Below are 23422 nucleotides of genomic sequence, written 5' to 3' on the forward strand. Positions count from 1 at the left end.
TGGTATTGGTAATGGTCTTCAGTTAGTACCCAGTCACAACAGCGTGTCTTTGTGAAATGAGACCGCTGGTCTGTATTCCTAAAGTGTCTAAGAGTAGGAGTATCGATCTAGGATCAGTTTACCTTTTTAAATCATAATGAATAAGACCACATGGACAGGGGGGGACCTAATCCTAGATCAACACTCATAATCTGAGAGACTTTATGAATATGGGCCTTGTTCCAATATCCACACTAGCACTTAGTATGAAGCAATGTAGAGTGTTGGGCCAGTAACACAAAGGTTGCTGTTTCTATTCCCCGAGCCGGCAAGGTGGGAAAATCTGCCGTTCTGCCCTTGAGCAAGGCAGTTAACCCCCAACAACAACTGCTCCCCTGGCGCCGAGGATGTGGACATCGAACAAGGCATCCCCCCCCCCCCCCCACCTCTCTTGATTCAGATGTGTTAGGTTAAATACAGAAGACACGTTTCGGTTGAATGCATTCAGTTGTACAACTGACTAGGTCTTCCCCCTAGTATAGCCATTTGAACTGACCAGTAGACGAGCGACTCTCTGACAGACCTCCCAGTCCATCTCCCAAGCCTCTAACTTTCAGTCTAGGAATGATGTCATCAAGTAACATTGGAACACAAGTGGCGTTACCCAAACCACGAGAGAAGAATGTGCTCAGCTCAGCCTCCGTCTAATTTATGACAAGAGCACAAGTGGAAGAACTAGCATTGTGGGGCTAATTGTCGACAGGTCAGAGTTCCCTCACTGCGACTCCATGTGGGGCTACTTGTTTCTGCCTTTCTCAATTGAAACATCAGACTGTCACTGCAAGGAATGAATGTTGCCAGGCCTCACTAATGAACCAATGAATCAATGAATTAGCTAAGCAGCGATTCAATTAATGCGAGCTGAACGGAGGAGCAGGAGACGTGGACATATCCTAGAGAAGGTGATTAGCGCCGTAACAGATACAGACACACGCGAACCGGTCACGGCTGCCAATATCAGTTATTACAACTTTCTCCAACTTTGGACCTTTTCCTCGTTTATTAGCGCGGTAATGGATTTATCATCACTTCCTGATGTTGTATTGATGTTAAGATGTCTGTTTTTTTTTAATGCCAGTGTTGTGCCAAACCCCCTGCCACAATCCCCCCTTCTAATTTTCTTAGTTTTGTGGCTAGAGTCAAGTGCTTTCTGTTGCACACATCGGAGTCAAGTACTTTCTAGAGAGATGACGAAGTTTTGTCAAAGAGATGTATTTATAGACGAATACAAATCAGTAGCAGATTTGGCACGGGTACATATGAGCATGTGACACCGGTGTTCAAGCTGGTTAACCTTTAGAGGCAGACAGTGGTTAAGATCTTTCACACAACGTTCATCATGCATGTGACTCTTCACTTTACTGTGCCGCACATGGTGGGCGGATCGATTCAGCTCCGGTGGTCAGGTTTGTGTTGGCGGGTGTGCGTGCTTGCGTGAGCTCAATACCGAGTGTGTGTGTGTGTGTGTGTGTAGGGTTGCGAGAGAGAGCATGATGTGTGGCTTGATGAGGTCCAAGAATAGACATGTCATAATCAACTTTTGCGGCGTACAGCAGGGTGGTTTGTTCCGCCCGAGTATCAAATCATCTCCCCAAGTTTTGTTTTTCCCGAATCCCAAAACCCCCAGAGCCGAACTGGTTCGAGAGAGAGAAAAAAGAACAAGAGGTTCTCCTTGATTATGTGACATCCTCCGGAAGGCCTCTACAGTTGTTTCCTCCATTACTTAGGGGAGGGGGGGCCTTCGCGCTATTGAGACTGTCACTCTCAATTTGGGCTAACGGTAAGCATGCACGGGCCTCCTGGATATTCTCCCCCACACCCACCCAGAGTCCCCCTCCTCTCCACTCTGCCCTTCCCGCCACCGATCGCCGCGGTGACAGTTTGATTACATCATCAATCGTGGCTGTTAACAGTGGTTTTCCTGAGCACCTGGGCAGGCAGGATCACAGCTGGCTCTGAGCTACCGCTGTCCCCCTGACCTAACACTGTGTGTGTGTGCGTGTGCACCTTTCTCTTTCTGTGTGCGTGTGTGTTTCTCATTTCCATTGGCACAAGGGGGACTTGAAGTGACCCGCACGGTGCACTGCAGGATTTTATTGAGTGAACGCATGTCTGACTGTGTTTTGCTGCTGTTTCAGCTCAATACAAAATGAGGAGTTATTAGACTTAGCTAGTTATTTTCTCCTGATATTGACCTCCAGGTCAAGGTTGTAATCAATTCTATAATTGTATTACACTGAGTTTGAGAGATTGTTTATTTTTTTGGCGGGGGGGTGGAATGTGTGTGTGTGTGTGTGTGTGTGTGTGTGTGTGTGTGTGTATGTGTGTGTCTCTGTGTGCCTGTCCAGAGTCTCGCTCACAACAGAGCATCATTCACTGCATCATGTTGTATGTGACTCTATGTGCTCTATGCCGAACAACACACACACACACACACACTATAAATCCAGGTACTTCCTCCCTCTATTTTCTTTTGCTGTGAAGCCAAATCCCCCATCTTCCCGCTAAAGCCCTGTAAATTTATAATGGGACAAAGTGTATGTCTCGTTTCGATTCCTCAGCTATTACATGATTAAATAAATGTCCCGGGTCTTTTCACAATTTTTTTTTTTTTATGGCGAGGTGGCCACTCCCCCTCACACACCACTCCCTCCACACACACACACACACACACACACACACACAATTGTAATTGCCTTGGGGAGTCGTGGGTGAGGAACGAAAGTTCTGAATTAACGTGCAGCATCCGTTACTCTGTCTCACTTAGTGTGTTGTCTCTGTCGTACTGCTGGAACAGTAGCAACATGATGAGCGGCTAGGGAACTAGCTTGTGCATCACATGATGTAACTTCTTTAGCTGTAAGCTCAATGCACTGAGTGTTGAAATAATCATGTATCATCACAACAAGAAACTGTTTGAAATGCCACCGTCACATAAAACTGGTTGAAATTACGTCATTATAAAAGACTGTTTGAAAATATGTCCCGGCAACAAGAAACCGGTCATTATGAGGTCATTTTAACGAGGTATCTAGGGATTACGGTCCAGTATTCTATCATTATGAAAGGTCATTGATCATTCTCAGAGGGGTGGTTTTGGATGTATGAAAAGTAGAATGAAAATTATTGGTTATAGCTGATGCTGTTTTGTCTCTCTGTCTCTCTCTGTTGCTGTCTCTGTCTCTCTCTATTGCTGTCTCTATCTCTCTCTGTCTCTCTCTCGGTCTCTCTCTCTGTCTCTCTCTCTCTGTCTCTCGGTCTCTCTCTGTCTGTCTCTCTGTCTCTCTCTGTCTCTCTCTCTCTCTGTCTCTCTGTCTCTCTCTCTCTCTCTGTCTCTCTGTTTCTGTCTTTCTCTGTCTCTCTCTCACTCTGTCTCTATTTCTGTCTTTCTCTGTCTCTCTCTCTCTGTCTGTCTCTCTGTCTCTCTCTGTCTCTCTCTGTCTGTCTCTCTGTCTCTATATTTCTGTCTTTCTCTGTCTCTCTGTCTGTCTGTCTCTCTGTCTCTATATTTCTGTCTTTCTCTGTCTCTCTCTCTATCTCTGTGAAGAAGAAGGACCAACAAAAACAAGACAGAAAAAAGCCATTATCTCTCTATTCCTGGACATTGCAGTAAACATGGCTAATTGTGGCCAGGCCTGGCCCCGGTAACGGTAACCGTTACAGCCACCACCTCACCCTCCCTCCTCCACAAGATTAATGAAACCTCCATTGCTTTTAATTAGCACAGCTGTGGTCATCAATTATAACCCTTTCTTCCCACCAAATACAAATATTGTTATATTTGGGGGATATTCTTGATTTATATTATTGTGGTAGCCGGCGGAGTGAGATGAATGGGCCCGCATCATGGCCGTTGGCAGGGAGATGAAGAGGGGGAGGAGATGGGGGGAGAGGAGGGTAATAAGATCAGCTGCAGGAGGAGAGTGTTGTATCGTGTGAGATGGAGGGAGAGTGAGAGCCGACTCTGATGCAGCGGAGTACATACACGGACTGGACAAAACATTAGGAACACCTGCTCTTTCCATTTACTTATTTTATTTAACCTTTATTTAACTGGGCAAGTCAGTTAAAAACAAATTCCTATTTACAATGACGGCCTGCCAAGAGGCAAAAGTCATCCTGCGGGGACAACACAACACGACATAAAGATAGCCCGAAGATGACACCACAGCATGGCATCAACACATGACAACAACACGGTAGCAGCACAAAACAGGGTACAAACATTGCTGGGCACAGACAACAGCACAAAGGGCAAGATGGTAGAGACAACAATACATCACGCAAAGCAGCCACAACTGTCAGTAAGAGTGTCCACGACACCGACTGAATCCAGGTGAAGGCTATGATCCTTCATTGATGTCACCTGTTAAATCCACTTCACTCAGTGCAGATGAAGGGGAGAAGACGGGACAAAGTAGGATTTTATAGCCTTCACACTTGAGACATGGATTGTGTGTTTGTGCCATTCAGAGGGTGAATGGGCAAGACAAAATATTTAAGTGCCTTTGAACGGGGTATGGTAGTAGGTGCCAGGTGCACTGGTTTGAATGTGTCAAGAACTGCAACACTGCTGGGTTTTTTCACACTCAACAGTTTCCTGTGTGTACCTAGAATGGTCAGCAGCCTAAGGACATCCAGACAACTTGACACAACTGTGGGAAGCGTTGGAGTCAACATGGGCCAGCATCCCTGTGGAACGCTTTCGACACCATGTAGAGCCAACTCCGATCGTCAGTAGCGTAAGTCAAAGATCCACCGCATTTAAAGCAACGCATTTGGATCTTATTGAAACCCTCAGTGGGCTCGCTAGCTGAATGATTGATTGGCGTATACGGACTTCCTTATCTGTTCAGCATCAACTTTTGCGTTCCCCATCTCTCTGTACAGTGTGCTGTACATTCTCCTCAGTACTCTCCGTCCCTTGCCGACTTAGCTTTCCCTTGCCAATTCAGTAAAACCCTAAATACGGTCCCTTACCCTGGGGACGACTGACACCGGGACTCCCTGGATTTCTGTCTCTCAGGCTAAGTCCCCGAAAACCGCACCCCGTTCCTGTACCACTACTTTTGACGAGAGCCTTGTGGGCCCTGGTCAAAAGTAGTGCACTAATGTGGGGAATAGGGTGCCGTTTGGGACACAAGCCTTTGTCTCTGTGCTGTGCTGCCCTGGTGTGTGGCGTTTAGCTTAGCACAGCTGGCCCGTCCCCATGTTCGATGAATGGAGAAACAGCCCAGTGGGAGCCGTGGCGTTGCTAACCTGGCCAGCTACAGGCAGAGAGATGTGTCTCTCCCATTTCAAATGGAGCTTTATGACGTTTTCCCTTCTTCTCTCCTCTTCTTCTCTCCTCTTCCCCAGGCTTGCTCTTCCCCCCCCCGCCCTGTCTGTTGCATCCGATTGGAGTCAGCGAGCGTGAGGTGTTTCTGTGCACGTTGAGCTGTAGACGGGGATAGAATCTCTCCACCATCATACTGTTCTCTCTCTCGCTGACAACGGTGCTATGGGATGGTGGTATCTCTGTATTTCTGACGCTCTCTCTTTCAAAGTATTGGTGAAATGTGTTCTAGTGATTGATGCAGAGTATGTGTAGATGGGGAGGCAGGGAGATAGGCTCTGTTTTTCAACCTGGCTGTTTGTGGTGGAATTGTGTGTTGGGTTTGTCGTGAGCCACCAGCCACCGTTTGCCCTCTTGACTCCAGTGTGAGGTCTGGGATGGGAAGATATTTCATGAGCGCGCACACACACACAGACGAACACACACACACAAGCCCCACACCCCTACGTCCACCAACTCACAGAATGCAGCGCAGAAATAATGTTTTAAATGCAATCATTGTCAGAGCCAAACAATGTCATTTATCAAGGGAGCGTTTTGGACTGTATAATAAGTTTCACATTATTAATACCATTTTTCATCCTCTGTCAGGCCTGTCTGATTTATGGCGTGCGTGGGATCTAAGGTGATCATTGAATTAGAATTCCAGTAATGAGAGAGAGAGAGAGAGAGAGAGAGAGAGAGAGAGAGAGAGAGAGAGAGAGAGAGAGAGAGAGAGAGAGAGAGAGAGAGAGAGAGAGAGAGAGAGAGAGAGAGAGAGAGAGAGAGAGAGAGAGAGAGAGAGAGAGAGAGAGAGAGAGAGAGAGAGAGAGAGAGAGAGAGAGAGAGAGAGAGGGAGAGAGGGAGAGAGGGAGAGAGAGAGAGAGAGAGAGAGAGAGAGAGAGAGAGAGAGAGAGAGAGAGAGAGAGAGAGAGAGAGACTTTACTTCTGCACACACACCCAACCCGTTATGCTTTTGCTGTATTTGCTAAACAACTGTTGGCTCGACCGATACTGGCTTCCTAATTTGAAGGAGGGGGTTAGAAAAGAGCGAGGCCCCTGTTAATTAGATAAGGGAAAAGCTCATTATTTAAAATGATATTGAGCCAAAAGTAAATATGAGTGGCCCCGTTAGAGGGCTCATAATGAGCCGGGATGGGGAAGGGCCGTCGGTACAGCAGAACACAATCCTTTACAGCTGGATGCTCTTTGATGTATAGACTTTACCTTTTTATTAAGTGAGTGTCGTCACGGTCCCCGGCTGACTCATTTCCCTCTGTGTGTAATCAAAATCCATAGCCAGACCCCACCCCCACCAACCTCCCGGCTCCTACAGCCTTCCCAGATACCATATCCAGGAAATCTCGCTTTATGCAAAACCAGGGTCTAGGTTATATGTTCAGTTGAAGAAACACACACAAAAAAACAAATAGAAACACAAATTCCTTTCAGATAATTCGAGGGGCAATAAAGAAAGTAGTCAATCATTTCTTTAATATTGGATCGAGGGTGTAGCGCTAACAAGTCAATCTTTGTGTGTTATTAGCTGCTCTCTCTCTCTCTCTCTCTCTCTCTCTCTCTCTCTCTCTCTCTCTCTCTCGTTCTCGTTCTATTGCATTAGCTTGTCTGTCTAGGGTGTGTGATCTCTGTCATACATCATCCTCTTTGATTTCTGCCAGAGAGTGAGTTTCTCTTCCTCTCTAATCAGGTTGTGGAGTCTACCTCTGGTTAAACACTCCAACACTTTAAACAGGAAGGGAGCAGCCCGGGGCATTCCTAAATGCCAGCCTCATCCCCGTGTAGTGCACTGCTTTTGACCAAGGGCCAATATGGATCTGGTGCCATTCTGGGACACACCCAGTGTTGCCGTGCTGTTACCGTTGTTGACTCCAACCCACTGGGATTCTTTTTAACGCTACCCCTCTCCGTAGTATCACCAGGGGGATTTACGGCGTTTCACTCTATTCCTTAAAAGATCATTACATTCATCATTCCGTTTCTCTTGCTTTCCTTCCTGTGTACCTGAGAGCCGGCACAATGGCGGCGGGAAAACATCAATATTGTACCAGCACGACTGCTGGCAGGTGAGCTTAATGAAATTCTAGGAGTGTAATTTTGATTTACGAGCCGCTAATGTGGCCTGATATTAGAGGGAAACCGCACGGATACGGCTGCCTGGTGCTGTATTGAAGGGCTATCAGACGCCCCAATAAAGAGCGTCGTGTCTTTAAGGCTTTTGGCTGCGTTATTGTCACAAATATTCATATGCATAGTATTTCTTTGCGGCGACGCAATTTAGTACCGGTAATATATATATATATATATACATGCGAAGATAATAGTTAATTTGGGTGGGGATCCTCAGATTGCAGAGGCTTTAAATACCAGAAAGTTTGGACTTGGAAGCACCTGGAATCTTTTTTAAGTGCTGCTGACGGGTTCTGAGGGAGGCCTTTGTGTCGTCACACAAATCAGGAGAAGGGGGGCTTTTCTGTCTTGTTGGTGGTTGGTTACCGGCCAAGGATGCCAGTGGGTTGCATTTTCGGTTCTTGATTTGTGATTTTGTGATGAAACGTTTTGTTTTACGGTCCGGTTTTCATTAAACCCATTACAGCCATAACTGTATTGGATCCCCCCCCCCCCCCCCCCCCACACACACACACATATACACACACACACACACACACTCGTACGTACGCATTTATCTTTCAAACATCTCTTTTCAATCCTTTCTTTGTTCTTTGCTGGATCTCGTGTGTGTGTGTGATCTATGGCTCATAATAAAAACAGGCAATAACAAGGGCACCTCACTGGGACCTAGCCTTTACTCCCCCCCCCCCCAAGCCCTCCTCCCCCCCTAAGTTATGGGCTGAATAACCACGGAACCATATTAAGATAACATTTCCTGATTGTTTGCCGGGCAACGAGGCTCCTTCACCTCGCTTTCATCTCGTCCACCATGTTCATTAAATTGACAATTTGTATTTGCCCCATAGCGGAATAAACAGAAGCTCAACTGATGCCTCTTTTATTAATTATTTCATTATCTTTTCTTCCCCCTTTCGGGATTGAAGGTAAATATAAATCCGCAGTAGCATCTCTGTGGTACTGGGGTCTTGTTTGTATTGCAGCCATACTGTGTGTACGTATGCACTACCTCTCTCTCTGTCTCTCTCTCTCAATTCAATTTGCTTTATTGGCATGACGTAACAATGTACATATTGCCAAAGCTTATTTAGGATATTTACAATATAAAAAATAAATACAAATGAGAATCAAAATTGTCAACGGGACAACAGTAACAACAATAACCAAGGGTCAAAATAACCATACATTCAACAATATCAATAAGCATACAGTAGAGGACATGTGCAGGTTGATTGGTCTGTCTGACACCGTCCCTCAACTTATGGCAGGCAGCAATGTTGTGCGCTGCCAACCCACAGTTCTCTGCGTCCTCCCCCAACAGGACGGGTAGCTTACTACTCTCGTAATGCTCGGAGAGGGCAGTCGTGTTTCTCTAGTGACGACTCAGTTAATTGTTAACGTCGTACACCACTTAAGAAGTGTGACGTGAACATGTGGAATCCAAAGAAATCGTTCCTCTGAACTCTGCCTTTTCACAAATCGTTAGGTTGCGGTGGTCGACATGCAGAACACACACCTAGCCACAGTGTTGGGAGGTAGATGACGGCTCATTTGAATGGTAAACAAGCTCCGTCCAGCCAGCTGATTTGATTACCTCCAAAGCCCATTGGACCATAGACTACTAGAGTCTTGGAAAGCACGTGCAGGGCACGAGAGTGATGGTGTCCAGTCTTGCTATCGTTCAACCTGGGAACGAGCTTGTCGTCCGTTGGCTTTGTGTACGCTTATGGAAAATAACGGAACCAGGGCTGTGTACACAGGAAAGTCACCCAAAGGAATCTAATATCTTCCATTTAAAAAATAAATAAAAAACACTCCCTTTAATTTGGTTTCAATCGACTCCCGGCAGAAGAAATCTTCCGGCCTCACGCATACACACGTTTTGACCCCAGTCGAGTTTAAAGTTATACTCTGTCTTCGACAGCTCAAGGTCAAATTACTTAATCTTTATTCTGCTAATTTAGTCTGGATTTAAGCTGCTGGGGGCTGACAAAGTGCAGAGTGATTTAGTCAGAGAGAGAGAGAGAGAGAGAGAGAGAGAGAGAGAGAGAGAGAGAGAGAGAGAGAGAGAGAGAGAGAGAGAGAGAGAGAGAGAGAGAGAGAGAGAGAGAGAGAGAGAGAGAGAGAGAGAGAGAGAGAGAGAGAGAGAGAGAGAGAGAGAGAGAGAGAGAGAGAGAGAGAGAGAGAGAGAGAGAGAGAGAGAGAGAGAGAGAGAGAGAGAGAGAGAGAGAGAGAGAGAGAGAGAGAGAGAGAGAGAGAGAGAGAGAGAGAGAGAGAGAGAGAGAGAGAGAGAGAGAGAGAGAGAGAGAGAGAGAGAGAGAGAGAGAGAGAGAGAGAGAGAGACCTGCCAGTTGATGATCCACACTGAGCGCTGTCGTGTTTCTCCCTCTATGTTATCTTTCGCCGCCACACACACTCTTATTTTGCACGTGAAAATCCTCTCCTGACAGTTGCATATCAGATGGACTCTCTCTCTCTCTTTCCCCCCCATCCCCCCTTCACTAAATAAACAACAGTCTTCATTTTGAAGTTGTCTATTTGTGTCAGTTTGCCTGGAAGGGAGAGTTGGCCTCTCTCTCCCTCTGAAGTGTGAGAATATGGCGGAGAGTTTTCGGGTCAACCTAACGTGAGGGAAAGGGAGGGACCCCTGGAGTGGTCTCCACAGTACTTCACAGCATCTTGACTTATTTAGGAAGGCTATGACTGGTCAGTTTTGTGCCACGTGTCCTGTTCTGTCTAATAAGTAAAATAGGGTTAGTGGAAGTAAGTTACTGACACACACACACACACACACACACACACACACACAGACACACAATCCTATCCCAGTGACCACCTTGCCACATGGGGGCGGTAGTGCAGAGAGGCTTCACACGGGCTTCCTTTGCCATCAGTGGAAGTGTATCCTGCAGATCCAGACAATGTATGTGTGAGAAGTATGGTGATGAATGACAGTATAGGAATAAAGACAGGAGCTTACAGGGAAGAGGCCCACCTGGCTATTTGAATAAATCTGCATGGGATGCCAATCATTTAGCTGCTTCAGGATCAGAGGAAAGAGAGAAACAGAGGGAGGGTGTGTGTGTGTGTGTGTGTGTGGACAAGAATAGTGAAACCAAAAAATGTTGACCATCTATTGTTAAACCCCCTAAGAAATAGCAGGTTATGGTTAGAATGAGTGTTAAGGTTAGAATATAGGGTTCGTTTTAGGGTTAGGAGCTAGGGTTAGGAGCTAGGGTTAGGAGCGAGGGTTAGGAGCGAGGGTTAGGAGCTAGGGTTAGTTTTAGGGTTAGGAGCGAGGGTTAGTTTTAGGGTTAGGAGCTAGGGTTAGTTTTAGGGTTATGGTTAGAATGAGTGTTAAGGTTAGAATATAGGGTTAGGAGCGAGGGTTAGTTTTAGGGTTAGGAGCTAGGGTTAGTTTTAGGGTTATGGTTAGAATGAGTGTTACGGTTAGAATATAGGGTTAGGAGCTAGGGTTAGTTTTAGGGTCATGGTTAGAATGAGTGTTAAGGTTAGAATATAGGGTTAGGAGCTAGGGTTAGTTTTAGGGTCATGGTTAGAATGAGTGTTAAGGTGTAACGCTCAATGAGTGAATGGGTGTGGAGTCAGGCGCAGAGAGCAAAGGATGGGGGAAAAAACACGCTTTAATGTCCAAAATCAAAAATAACAAAATAGTTATACCCAACACAGGCGTAACTATTACTACAAGTACCCTTAGGTAAAAATACCAGGACAGCGAGAAAACCCCAAAAAACACTAACACCTCTCACAAATACAGAAGAACAAGCCCCCCCACAAACAGAAGCGGGCTAAACACCTAACAACCAAACAATGAACAGGTGAAAACAAACGAACATGGAACAAAGGATCGGTGGCAGCTAGTAGACCGGCGACGACGACCACCGAGCGCCACCCGAACAAGAAGGGGAGCCACCTTCGGTAATATTTGTGACATAAGGTTAGAATATAGGGTTAGGAGCTAGGGTTTCGGCTTCTGAGTGGCGCAGCCGTCTAAGGCACTACATCTCAGTGCAAGAGGAGCCACTATAGTACCTGGTTCGAATCCATCTCGCCGTGATTGGGAGTCCCATAGGGCGGCGCAAAATTGGCCCAGCATCGTCCGGGTTTGGCCGGAGTAGGCCGTCATTGTTAATAAGAATTTGTTCTTAACTGACTTGCCTAGTTAAATAAAGGTTAAATAAATAAAATAGGGTTAAGGTTAGGGGTTAGAGAAAGTAATATTTTGAATGGGACTAGTTGTACAATACTGTGTGTGTGTGTGTGTGTGTGTGTGAATACCAACACAATTGCGCTCCTTGTCATCATGTGTAATTAAGATCTAAGGTGTGCCTGTTAATTTCATACAAGTGGAAACCTGATGAGCAGCAACCACAACAAAAATAAAAACAACTAATTATATCTAACAAATAATGGAAAGGCCTCCTGTTTCTTACCCCTCTCTCATCCTCTTTTCTTTTTCATCTCTCGCTCTCACTCTCTCTCTCTCTCTCATCCTCTTTTCTTTTTCATCTCTCTCTCTCTCTCTCTCTTTCTCTCTCTCTCCTCTTTTCTTTTTCATCTCTCTCACTCTCTCTCTCTCTCGCTCTCTCTCTCTCTCTCTCTCTCTCTCATTCTCTTTTCCTTTTCATCTCTCTCTCTCTCTCTCTCTCTCTCTCTCATTCTCTTTTCCTTTTCATCTCTCTCACTCACTCTCTCCCCCCTCTCTCTCTCTCTCTCTCTCTCTCTCTCTCTCTCTCTCTCCCTCTCTCATCCTGTTTTCCCCTCTCTCTCTCTCCCTCTCTCTGTCTCTCTCCCTCTCTCATCCTGTTTTCCCCTCTCTCTCTCTCCCTCTCTCTGTCTCTCTCCCTCTCTCTGTCTCTGGCCTGCTTTGCCTTGCTCCTGACTGTTTAGAGGTGGTAGGCTCTATGCATATGTATAGGGGCTAGACTGTGGATCATGACGTGATGTGACACGCGGATGACAAGATCAAAGAGCTCCATCTGATCTGGTGAAAACAGACGCAATACCCCCTCTCATCCATACCAAACCCCCACTGATCAGTCTACTGCAGGCACCATGCCTCCTCAACACGCACGCACACACACAGAGAGAGAAAGAGGCAGGCAGAAAAAGAGGCCCATGTTAAGGCCTAACGCTGAAATGGCGCCCCACGATAAACAATGGCCCCATTTAGCTCATAAAACAGGAGTGTTGTGTATAATATTCACTGTAAAAGACAGCATTTCTTCATTCATCTTATTTACCTCTCCCACGGCGGGGGACTGGCTCTTGCAGAAATACTAGAGAGAGAGAGAAAGAGAGAGGGAAGGAGAAATAGACATATATCTATTGCCAGGATAAGATCTTTGGCAAGTCACGGCATGGAGCGAATGAATGGGAAGATTTTGAATATGCCTGCGAGATTAGGCCAAGGTGATATAGACACTTTTTTTTGAATGTGTGTTTGAGTGGTCGTGGTAATGGATGTTGAAGCTGCCGTCTCCTAAGACTGGGAGGATAGTGGGACGCGACAAGCGTATCTGTGAACGAGATAGATTTATCCTCCTTTGAATGTAGAATGATATACACTGACGTTCAAACGTTTGGGGTCACTTAGAAATGTCCGTTTTTGTAAGAAAAAGCAAATGTTTTTGTCCATTTAAGATAACAGCAAATTGATCAGAACTACAGTGTAGACATTGTTAATGTTGTAAATGAATATTGTAGCTGGAAATGTCAGATTTGAATGGAATATCTACATAGGCGTACAGAGGACCGTTATCGTAAACCATCACTCCTGTGTTCCAATGGCACGTTGTGTTCGCTAATCCAAGTTTATAATTTAAATGGCTAATTGATCATTAGAAAACCCTTTTGCAATTATCTTAGCACAGCTGTTGTTCTGATTAAAGAAGCAATAAAACTGTCCTTCTTTAGACTAGTTGAGTATCTGGAGCATCAGCATTTGTGTGTTCGATTACAGGCTCAAAATGGCCAGAAACAAAGACTTTCTTCTGAAACTCGTCAGTCTATTCTTGTACTGAGAAATGAAGGCTATTCCATGCGAGAAATTTACAAGAAACTGAAGATCTCGTACAATACTGTGTACTACTCCCTTTACAGAGCAGCGCAAACGGTAGTGTATCAGGCAAGTACGTGTGTCCCTGTCTCTCTCTCCCTCTCACTCCTGACTCTCTCTCTCTCTCTCTCCCTCTCACTCCTGTCTTTCTCTCTCTCTCTCCCTCTCGCTCCTGACTCTCTCTCTCTCTCTCTCTCCCTCTCACTCCTGACTCTCTCTCTCTCTCTCTCCCTCTCACTCCTGTCTTTCTCTCTCTCCCTCTCACTCCTGACTCTCTCTCTCTCTCTCTCCCTCTCACTCCTGTCTTTCTCTCTCTCCCTCTCACTCCTGTCTTTCTCTCTCTCCCTCTCACTCCTGTCTTTCTCTCTCTCCCTCTCACTCCTGTCTTTCTCTCTCTCCCTCTCACTTCTGACTCTCTCTCTCTCCCTCTCACTTCTGACTCTCTCTCTCTCTCTCTCCCTCTCACTCCTGTCTTTCTCTCTCTCCCTCTCACTCCTGTCTTTCTCTCTCTTCCTCTCACTCCTGTCTTTCTCTCTCTCCCTCTCACTCCTGTCTTTCTCTCTCTCCCTCTCACTCCTGTCTTTCTCTCTCCCTCTCACTTCTGACTCTCTCTCCCTCTCACTTCTGACTCTCTCTCTCCCTCTCACTCCTGTCTTTCTCTCTCTCCCTCTCACTCCTGACTCTCTCCCTCTCACTCCTGACTCTCTCCCTCTCACTCCTGTCTTTCTCTCTCTCCCTCTCACTCCTGACTCTCTCCCTCTCACTCCTGTCTTTCTCTCTCTCCCTCTCACTCCTGTCTTTCTCTCTCTTCCTCTCACTCCTGTCTTTCTCTCTCTCCCTCTCACTCCTGTCTTTCTCTCTCTCCCTCTCACTCCTGTCTTTCTCTCTCTCCCTCTCACTCCTGACTCTCTCTCTCTCTCTCTCTCCCTCTCACTCCTGACTCTCTCTCTCTCTCTCCCTCTCACTCCTGTCTTTCTCTCTCTCCCTCTCACTCCTGACTCTCTCCCTCTCACTCCTGTCTTTCTCTCTCTCTCTCTCTCCCTCTCACTCCTGTCTTTCTCTCTCTCTCTCTCCCTCTCACTCCTGTCTTTCTCTCTCTCTCTCCCTCTCACTCCTGTCTTTCTCTCTCTCCCTCTCACTCCTGTCTTTCTCTCTCTCCCTCTCACTCCTGTCTTTCTCTCTCCCTCTCACTCCTGTCTTTCTCTCTCTCTCTCCCTCTCACTCCTGTCTTTCTCTCTCTCCCTCTCACTCCTGACTCTCTCTCTCCCTCTCACTCCTGACTCTCTCTCTCTCCCTCTCACTCCTGTCTTTCTCTCTCTCCCTCTCACTCCTGACTCTCTCTCTCCCTCTCACTCCTGACTCTCTCTCTCTCTCCCTCTCACCCTCTCACTCCTGTCTTTCTCTCTCTCTCTCCCTCTCACTCCTGTCTTTCTCTCTCTCTCTCCCTCTCACTCCTTTCTCTCTCTCCCTCTCACTCCTGACTCTCTCTCTCTCTCCCTCTCACTCCTGACTCTCTCCCTCTCACTCCTGTCTTTCTCTCTCTCCCTCTCACTCCTGTCTTTCTCTCTCTCCCTCTCACTCCTGACTCTCTCTCTCCCTCTCACTCCTGTATTTCTCTCTCTCCCTCTCACTCCTGTATTTCTCTCTCTCCCTCTCACTCCTGTCTTTCTCTCTCTCCCTCTCACTCCTGACTCTCTCTCTCCCTCTCACTCCTGTATTTCTCTCTCTCCCTCTCACTCCTGTATTTCTCTCTCTCCCTCTCACTCCTGACTCTCTCTCTCTCTCTCCCTCTCACTCCTGTCTCTCTCCCTCTCACTCCTGTCTTTCTCTCTCTCCCTCTCACTCCTGTCTTTCTCTCTCTCCCTCTCACTCCTGTCTTTCTCTCTCTCCCTCTCACTCCTGTCTTTCTCTCTCCCTCTCACTCCTGACTCTCTCTCTCTCCCTCTCACTCCTGTCTTTCTCTCTCTCCCTCTCACTCCTGTCTTTCTCTCTCTCCCTCTCACTCCTGTCTTTCTCTCTCTCCCTCTCACTCCTGACTCTCTCTCTCTCTCCCTCTCACTCCTGTCTTTCTCTCTCTCCCTCTCACTCCTGTCTTTCTCTCTCTCCCTCTCACTCCTGACTCTCTCTCCTGTCTTTCTCTCTCTCCCTCTCACTCCTGTCTTTCTCTCTCTTCCTCTCACTCCTGTCTTTCTCTCTCTCCCTCTCACTCCTGTCTTTCTCTCTCTCCCTCTCACTCCTGTCTTTCTCTCTCTCCCTCTCACTTCTGACTCTCTCTCTCTCCCTCTCACTTCTGACTCTCTCTCTCTCTCTCCCTCTCACTTCTGACTCTCTCTCTCCCTCTCACTCCTGTCTTTCTCTCTCTCCCTCTCACTCCTGACTCTCTCCCTCTCACTCCTGACTCTCTCCCTCTCACTCCTGTCTTTCTCTCTCTCCCTCTCACTCCTGACTCTCTCCCTCTCACTCCTGTCTTTCTCTCTCTCCCTCTCACTCCTGTCTCTCTCTCTCCCTCTCACTCCTGTCTTTCTCTCCCTCTCACTCCTGTCTTTCTCTCTCTCCTCTCACTCCTGTCTTTCTCTCTCTCCCTCTCACTCCTGTCTTTCTCTCTCTCCCTCTCACTCCTGTCTCTCTCTCCCTCTCACTCCTGTCTCTCTCCCTCTCACTCCTGTCTTTCTCTCTCTCTCCCTCTCACTCCTGTCTTTCTCTCTCTCCCTCTCACTCCTGTCTTTCTCTCTCCCTCTCACTCCTGACTCTCTCTCTCTCCTCTCACTCCTGTCTTTCTCTCTCTCCCTCTCACTCCTGTCTTTCTCTCTCTCCCTCTCACTCCTGTCTTTCTCTCTCTCCCTCTCACTCCTGACTCTCTCTCTCTCTCCCTCTCACTCCTGTCTTTCTCTCTCTCCCTCTCACTCCTGACTCTTCTCTCTCTCTCTCTCTCCTGTCTTTCTCTCTCCCTCTCACTCCTGTCTTTCTCTCTCTCCTCTCACTCCTGTCTTTCTCTCTCTCCCTCTCACTCCTGTCTTTCTCTCTCTCCCTCTCACTCCTGTCTTTCTCTCTCTCCCTCTCTCACTTCTGACTTTCTCTCTCTCCCTCTCACTTCTGACTCTCTCTCTCTCCCTCTCACTTCTGACTCTCTCTCTCTCTCTCCCTCTCACTTCTGACTCTCTCTCTCCCTCTCACTCCTGTCTTTCTCTCTCTCCCTCTCACTCCTGACTCTCTCCCTCTCACTCCTGACTCTCTCCCTCTCACTCCTGTCTTTCTCTCTCTCCCTCTCACTCCTGACTCTCTCCCTCTCACTCCTGTCTTTCTCTCTCTCCCTCTCACTCCTGTCTCTCTCTCTCCCTCTCACTCCTGTCTTTCTCTCCCTCTCACTCCTGTCTTTCTCTCTCTCCCTCTCACTCCTGTCTTTCTCTCTCTCCCTCTCACTCCTGTCTTTCTCCTCTCCTCTCACTCCTGACTCTCCCTCTCTCTCTCTCTCCCTCTCACTCTGACTCTCTCTCCCTCTCACTCCTGTCTTTCTCTCTCTCCCTCTCACTCCTGACTCTCTCCCTCTCACTCCTGTCTTTCTCTCTCTCTCTCTCCCTCTCACTCCTGTCTTTCTCTCTCTCTCTCTCTCTCTCTCCCTCTCACTCCTGTCTTTCTTCTCTCTCTCCCTCTCACTCCTGTCTTTCTCTCTCTCCCTCTCACTCCTGTCTTTCTCTCTCTCCCTCTCACTCCTGTCTTTCTCTCTCCCTCTCACTCCTGTCTTTCTCTCTCTCTCTCCCTCTCACTCCTGTCTTTCTCTCTCTCCCTCTCACTCCTGACTCTCTCTCCCTCTCACTCCTGACTCTCTCTCTCTCTCCCTCTCACTCCTGTCTTTCTCTCTCCCTCTCACTCCTGACTCTCTCTCTCCCTCTCACTCCTGACTCTCTCTCTCTCTCCCTCTCACTCCTGTCTTCTCTCTCTCCTCTCCCTCTCACTCCTGTCTTTCTCTCTCTCCCTCTCACTCCTGTCTTTTTCTCTCTCTCCCTCTCACTCCTGTCTTTCTCTCTCTCTCTCCCTCTCACTCCTGTCTTTCTCTCTCTCTCCTCTCTCTCCTCACTTTCTCTCTCTCTCTCCCTCTCACTCCTGACTCTCTCTCTCTCTCTCCCTCTCACTCCTGACTCTCTCCCTCTCACTCCTGTCTTTCTCTCTCTCCCTCTCACTCCTGACTCTCTCTCTCCCTCTCACTCCTGACTCTCTCTCTCTCTCTCCCTCTCACTCCTGTATTTCTCTCTCTCCCTCTCACTCCTGTATTTCTCTCTCTCCCTCTCACTCCTGACTCTCTCTCTCTCTCTCCCTCTCACTCCTGTCTCTCTCCCTCTCACTCCTGTCTCTCTCCCTCTCACTCCTGTCTTTCTCTCTCTCCCTCTCACTCCTGTCTTTCTCTCTCTCCCTCTCACTCCTGTCTTTCTCTCTCCCTCTCACTCCTGACTCTCTCTCTCTCGCTCTCACTCCTGTCTTTCTCTCTCTCCCTCTCACTCCTGTCTTTCTCTCTCTCCCTCTCACTCCTGACTCTCTCTCTCTCTCCCTCTCACTCCTGTCTTTCTCTCTCTCCCTCTCACTCCTGTCTTTCTCTCTCTCCCTCTCACTCCTGACTCTCTCTCTCTCTCCCTCTCACTCCTGTCTTTCTCTCTCTCCCTCTCACTCCTGACTCTCTCCCTCTCACTCCTGTCTTTCTCTCTCTCCCTCTCACTCCTGTCTTTCTCTCTCTCTCTCTCCCTCTCATTCCTGTCTTTCTCTCTCTCCCTCTCACTCCTGTCTTTCTCTCTCTCCCTCTCACTCCTGACTCTCTCTCTCTCTCTCCCTCTCACTCCTGACTCTCTCTCCCTCTCACTCCTGACTCTCTCCCTCTCACTCCTGTCTTTCTCTCTCTCCCTCTCACTCCTGTCTTTCTCTCTCTCTCTCCCTCTCACTCCTGTCTTTCTCTCTCTCTCCCTCTCTCCTGACTCTCTCTCTCTCTCTCCCTCTCACTCCTGACTCTCTCTCTCTCTCCCTCTCACTCCTGACTCTCTCCCTCTTACTCCTGTCTCTCTCTCTCTCTCCCTCTACCTCCTGACTATCTCTCTCTCACTCTCCCCATTCCTTCTGCCCCTTTCTCCCCCCCTCTCTCTCTCCACAAGGAAAACGTATGAGTTTGAATTATTGATTTGGACACATGCTCCACGCTGCTAGAAGTCATTATTTGTTCAGGTGAGTGTCAACATGGCGTGCTATGAAACAGATACTAGAGGCATTAAACAACAATCGGACCTTGAAAGACGCCCTCCTCGCTAAAATAACACGCTCTCACGAGTCTCGGCACAAGACAAATGCTCCCGAAAATCTGACTTCACTAGTTTATGGCACACACATTTTTCATTCTCCAGCTAGGCAAAATTCTAGTGGTGGCCTTGTTTTAACTAATGCGTGTGGCTTGTAGCTTAATTAGACAGCTATGAATCTGGGACTGAGCACCCAACTCTGACCTGGAAGTATATAGGCCTATGTAATGCACCGTTGGCCTCTGTGGAGAAGAGCTCTTTCCCATCAACTGTGCCTCATGTCATCGCACAAAGACTGGCACGTCGGGTGGAGGAACAGAGGGAACGAGAGATACAAGGGAGAGATGGCTTGTGAGAAAGGGAAACTGGGTTTTAAGAGATGGGCGTGGAAGAAAGATGAGGAATAACGGAGAAGAGGAGTTAGAGGCATATAGCCAGGTAGGAGGTCAAGTCTGATCTAGCTTTTCATTTAGCCTACAGTATTCCTGTTGGCCCTGGCTAAGTGGTGGGAGACCAGGGCAACTCTACTCTCCCCACTGGCCGTGTGTGTGTGTGTGTGTGTGTGTGTGTGTGTGTGTGTGTGTGTGTGTGTGTGTGTGTGTGTGTGTGTGTGTGTGTGTGTGTGTGCGGACTGTAACAGAATTTCTCCAGTCCTCTGGGCCCTGGTGCAAAGCAGAGAATAAATGGTGGAGGTGGCAGGCCTGGACAGAAAAATCAATGCCTGCTTATACAGACATGACACGCCAGGAGCCCCAGCAATCTCTGTGTGTGTGTGTGTGTGTGTGTGCTCCTACTTCCTCCCTTCCCTACTTTACAGTCTTTGGTTTCTACCTTTTACCTCAGCTTTGGGACTAAATAACTCTCTCTTCTTTTTTTCCCTCCCTCCCTCCCTCCCTCCCTCCCTCCCTCCCTCCCTCGTAGGAAGTTTGAGTGTGATCTGTGCGACCGGTCGTTCAGTGAGAAGTGGGCTCTGAACAACCACATGAAGCTGCATACGGGGGACAAGCCCCATAAGTGTGCCTGGCCATCCTGCCACTACGCCTTCCTCACCCTGTCTGCCATGAAAGACCACTACAGGACACACACAGGTGAGATGCAACACCCCCCCACACACACATTGTCTACTGTACTGTACTGTACTGTACACACACACCAATACCAATACATGCAGTGAATGACTACATGTCCACACAGGTGAGACACACCTTCAGGATGCCTAACTACACTACATATATACTGAGAGTAAGAATCAGTCAGAAATGAGTGCCTGTTTGGTGTGGCCAGACTGTTTGCTATAGGTGTCAGTCCGTCAGTCAACCTACTCCTTGACTCCCTTTTAAAGTCAATGACTAAAGTGAGCAGAAGGCAGGACGGCAGGCACGGGGGGCTGGTCTCGGTATGACAGGCTGAGTGAGCGCCAGCAGGAGAACAGTCCATCCGTCACGCGGGCCCCTCTCGCAGTGGCAAGGCGCCACCGACATAATTAGACCTTTTTTATTTTCATTTGTTTCCCCGAGAACCGTCAGCCGGGGCCCGACCGTCACTCTGCTCCAAGCGCCTAGGTGTCACTTGAGAGAGAGGGGTAGGGAGAGGGAGAGAGAGGTAGGATGAGAGAGATAGCGGTAGGGAGAGAGAGAGGTAGGGAGAGAGAGAGAGGTAGGGAGAGAGAGAGAGAGAGGTAGGGAGAAAGAGAGAGGGTTAGGGAGAGAGAGAGAGGGGTAGGGAGAGAGAGAGAGGGGGTAGGGAGAGAGAGAGAGAGGGAGGGTAGGGAGAGAGAGAGAGAAGGAGGGGGGGTAGGGAGAGAGAGAGAGGGGTAGGGGAGAGAGAGAGGGGAGGGAGAGGGAGAGAGGGGTAGGGAGAGAGAGAGGGGTCGGGAGAGGGGTAGAGAGAGAGAGGGGTAGGGAGAGAGAGAGAGGGGTCGGGAGGGGTAGAGGGTAGAGAGAGGTAGAGAGAGAGAGGTAGAGAGAGAGAGGTAGAGAGAGGGGTAGAGAGAGAGGGTAGAGACAGAGAGAGAGAGAGGTAGAGAGAGAGAGAGAGGTGGGAGAGAGAGAGAGAGAGAGGTAGAGAGAGAGAGAGAGAGGTAGAGAGAGAGAGAGGAGAGAGGAGAGAGAGAGGTAGAGAGAGAGAGGTAGAGAGAGAGAGGTAGAGAGAGAGAGGTAGAGAGAGAGAGGTAGAGAGAGAGAGAGGTAGAGAGAGAGAGGTAGAGAGGTAGAGAGAGGTAGAGAGAGAGAGGTAGAGAGAGAGGTAGAGAGAGAGGTAGAGAGAGGTAGAGAGAGAGGTAGAGAGAGAGGTAGAGAGAGGTAGAGAGAGGTAGAGAGAGGTAGAGAGAGAGAGAGAGGAGAGAGAGAGAGAGAGAGAGAGAGAGAGACACACGACTGAGGCCCTGATTAGTGACACCCAGAAAGCTAACTCAATTTACAGCTCCATGATGCAACACTTCTATTAATGGGCAGACGGGGACTGGGGGGGTGACAGAGGCAGACATTGGCGTATTATTGCAATCCTATTCCAGCACACTGGCGGGTTGACGTACTCTAAAATATGATCGGCGTGTGTGATCTGTTTGAGCGTTGTAAATGGGCTCCTTCACAAGGGTCAGCTGCAATATTAATAATATAAGTAGGAAACTAAAAGTTGAGCCAATCATTCTCGGTGACATATAGCTGGAGATCTCTGATACTTGTCTGGGGTGGGTTGTGTGTGTAGCAGGCGGGATGAGGACAGATCGGACCACTGGTGGGGGGTGTTCAGGAAAGTAGCGCGTGCCTGCGTTTGAGTGTGTGTCAGCATCGATGCCCAAGATAATGTCGCGCAACAAGATAATGTAGCGCAACAATTTCAAGGTGTGTGAATAGTTGGTAGCTGCACTTTTATGTTGTGCCGAACAGTGTTTGAGATATGCGACAGCACTAATCATGAAATGGAATTCTGTCTTTTAAATAGGGTATGTTTTCAGTCCTGTTTGCATTTGAATATTTTCCATTGTGTCGAGAGACAATGAGTCTCTATAAAACACACTTGTGCTGCCACCATTTCTCTGACTGGGACTGTGACGTGAGCAGCCGTCTTGAGGGACTTCCTGCTTTTCCTCTGTGTGTGAACACCTCCCACTCCTGGGCCTGCAATCATGTCCCCAACTGGATTCATTGTTCTGGGGCTGATTTGTGTGTTTTCTATGTTAATCACCCTCCTCACACCCCCCAATGTCTGAGCTGAGGAGGAAGAGGAGGAGGAGGGGGTTAGGAGGAGGGGAGGTAGCGTCAGCCGCCAGGGTAATTTGTAACGGCTGATGAATGAGTGTCTCAAATAAATAAATAAATCAGACATGTCCCAACCCGCCCCAGCCTTTTTCCCCAGCTCTTCTGCAGAGGGACCCGGCAGTGCCGTTTGCTGCGACAGGGCCACAATTGATTTCCTCATTGCCTCAGTTTGTCGCTTAATCTGGCGATATGCTGATAAATCTCCGCACTTTTGTCAATTAATTTCCCTGAGAAATGAGGCCCAAAAATGGCGAGCCACATCAATACAGCGGGCGGATTCTGTGTCAAGAATTAAGCGGTAAAATTAATTGCCCTCCCAACCGCAACCCTGCTAAAACATAACTAATGAGGGAGGCAATTATAGCTGCATGCAGACTCCTCCAGGGTTATTTAAAACACAGCACCCAGACACACATATCAAATCAAATCAAATGTGATTTGTCAAACGCTTCGTAAACAACAGGTGTAGGCTAAAAATGAAATGCTTACTTACGGGCATTTGCTAACAATGTAGAGAGCGAGAAAATAGAGAAGTAAGTAAGAACACTTCATAATAAAAGTCATAATAAATCCACCATGAGTAACGATAACTTGGCTATAAACACGGGGCATCAGTATCGGGTCGATGTGCAGGGGTCCGAGGTAATATGTACAGTACATGTAACTAGGAATAAAGTGACTAGGCAACAGGATAGATAATAAACCGTAGCAGTGTATGTGATTCAAAACACACACACACACACTGCGCACGTGCAAATAGAGGTGGTATATTTTGACTTCAAAGTACTTTTTTAGCAAGTCTTAGCATTAAGTGGATTTATTTTGTTAGGGGTAGAGGAAGTGCCAGACGAGTAAGAATAGTATTAATAGACCTGTTGAAAATGGCGCAAAGTTATGTGAGAGATTTAACTGGCCACTGTGTGTGTGTGTGTGTGTGTGTGTGTGTGTGTGTGTGTGTGTGTGTGTGTGTGTGTGTGTACGGGCCCTGTGCTCAGTGTCTTTAGCCTGCTGGATCCCCTGGTGTTGACAGGGCCCCGTCACTGCCCGGTCCCACGCCATCCTCCCCTCGGCCCTCAGAGTGCTCACCACCATCGAACGGCAGATGAAAAGCACACGTAATTTATCGCCAGCGGGAATCGATGGCTATGGATTTTGTCGTGGTGGGGTCTTGTAGCATGGGGGCATAATGGGTGATGGAAGGGCGACGGGTGGAATCGGGGGGTGATGGGGAGAAGGGAAAGAGGGGGCTATTTTTCTGATCGGAACTAAAGAGGAGGCAGACCTAACGCTCCCCTAACAGACTGCT

The 23422-nt window shown here is 48.0% G+C and overlaps 1 protein-coding gene across 2 annotated transcripts in view; it reads left to right on the plus strand.

The window, feature by feature from the left end:
- Positions 1-23422, plus strand: part of LOC115141333 (zinc finger protein 407-like) — a 205315-nt gene that overhangs the window by 120023 nt on the left and 61870 nt on the right. For both annotated transcript variants that reach the window (XM_065010852.1, XM_065010847.1), the window contains exon 5: positions 19778-19944. In XM_065010852.1, the coding sequence (XP_064866924.1) occupies positions 19778-19944 (167 nt within the window). The remainder of the gene's footprint in view (positions 1-19777; positions 19945-23422) is intronic.

The sequence above is a fragment of the Oncorhynchus nerka genome, linkage group LG3 (assembly GCF_034236695.1).
Source record: "Oncorhynchus nerka isolate Pitt River linkage group LG3, Oner_Uvic_2.0, whole genome shotgun sequence".
NCBI lineage: Eukaryota > Metazoa > Chordata > Actinopteri > Salmoniformes > Salmonidae > Oncorhynchus > Oncorhynchus nerka.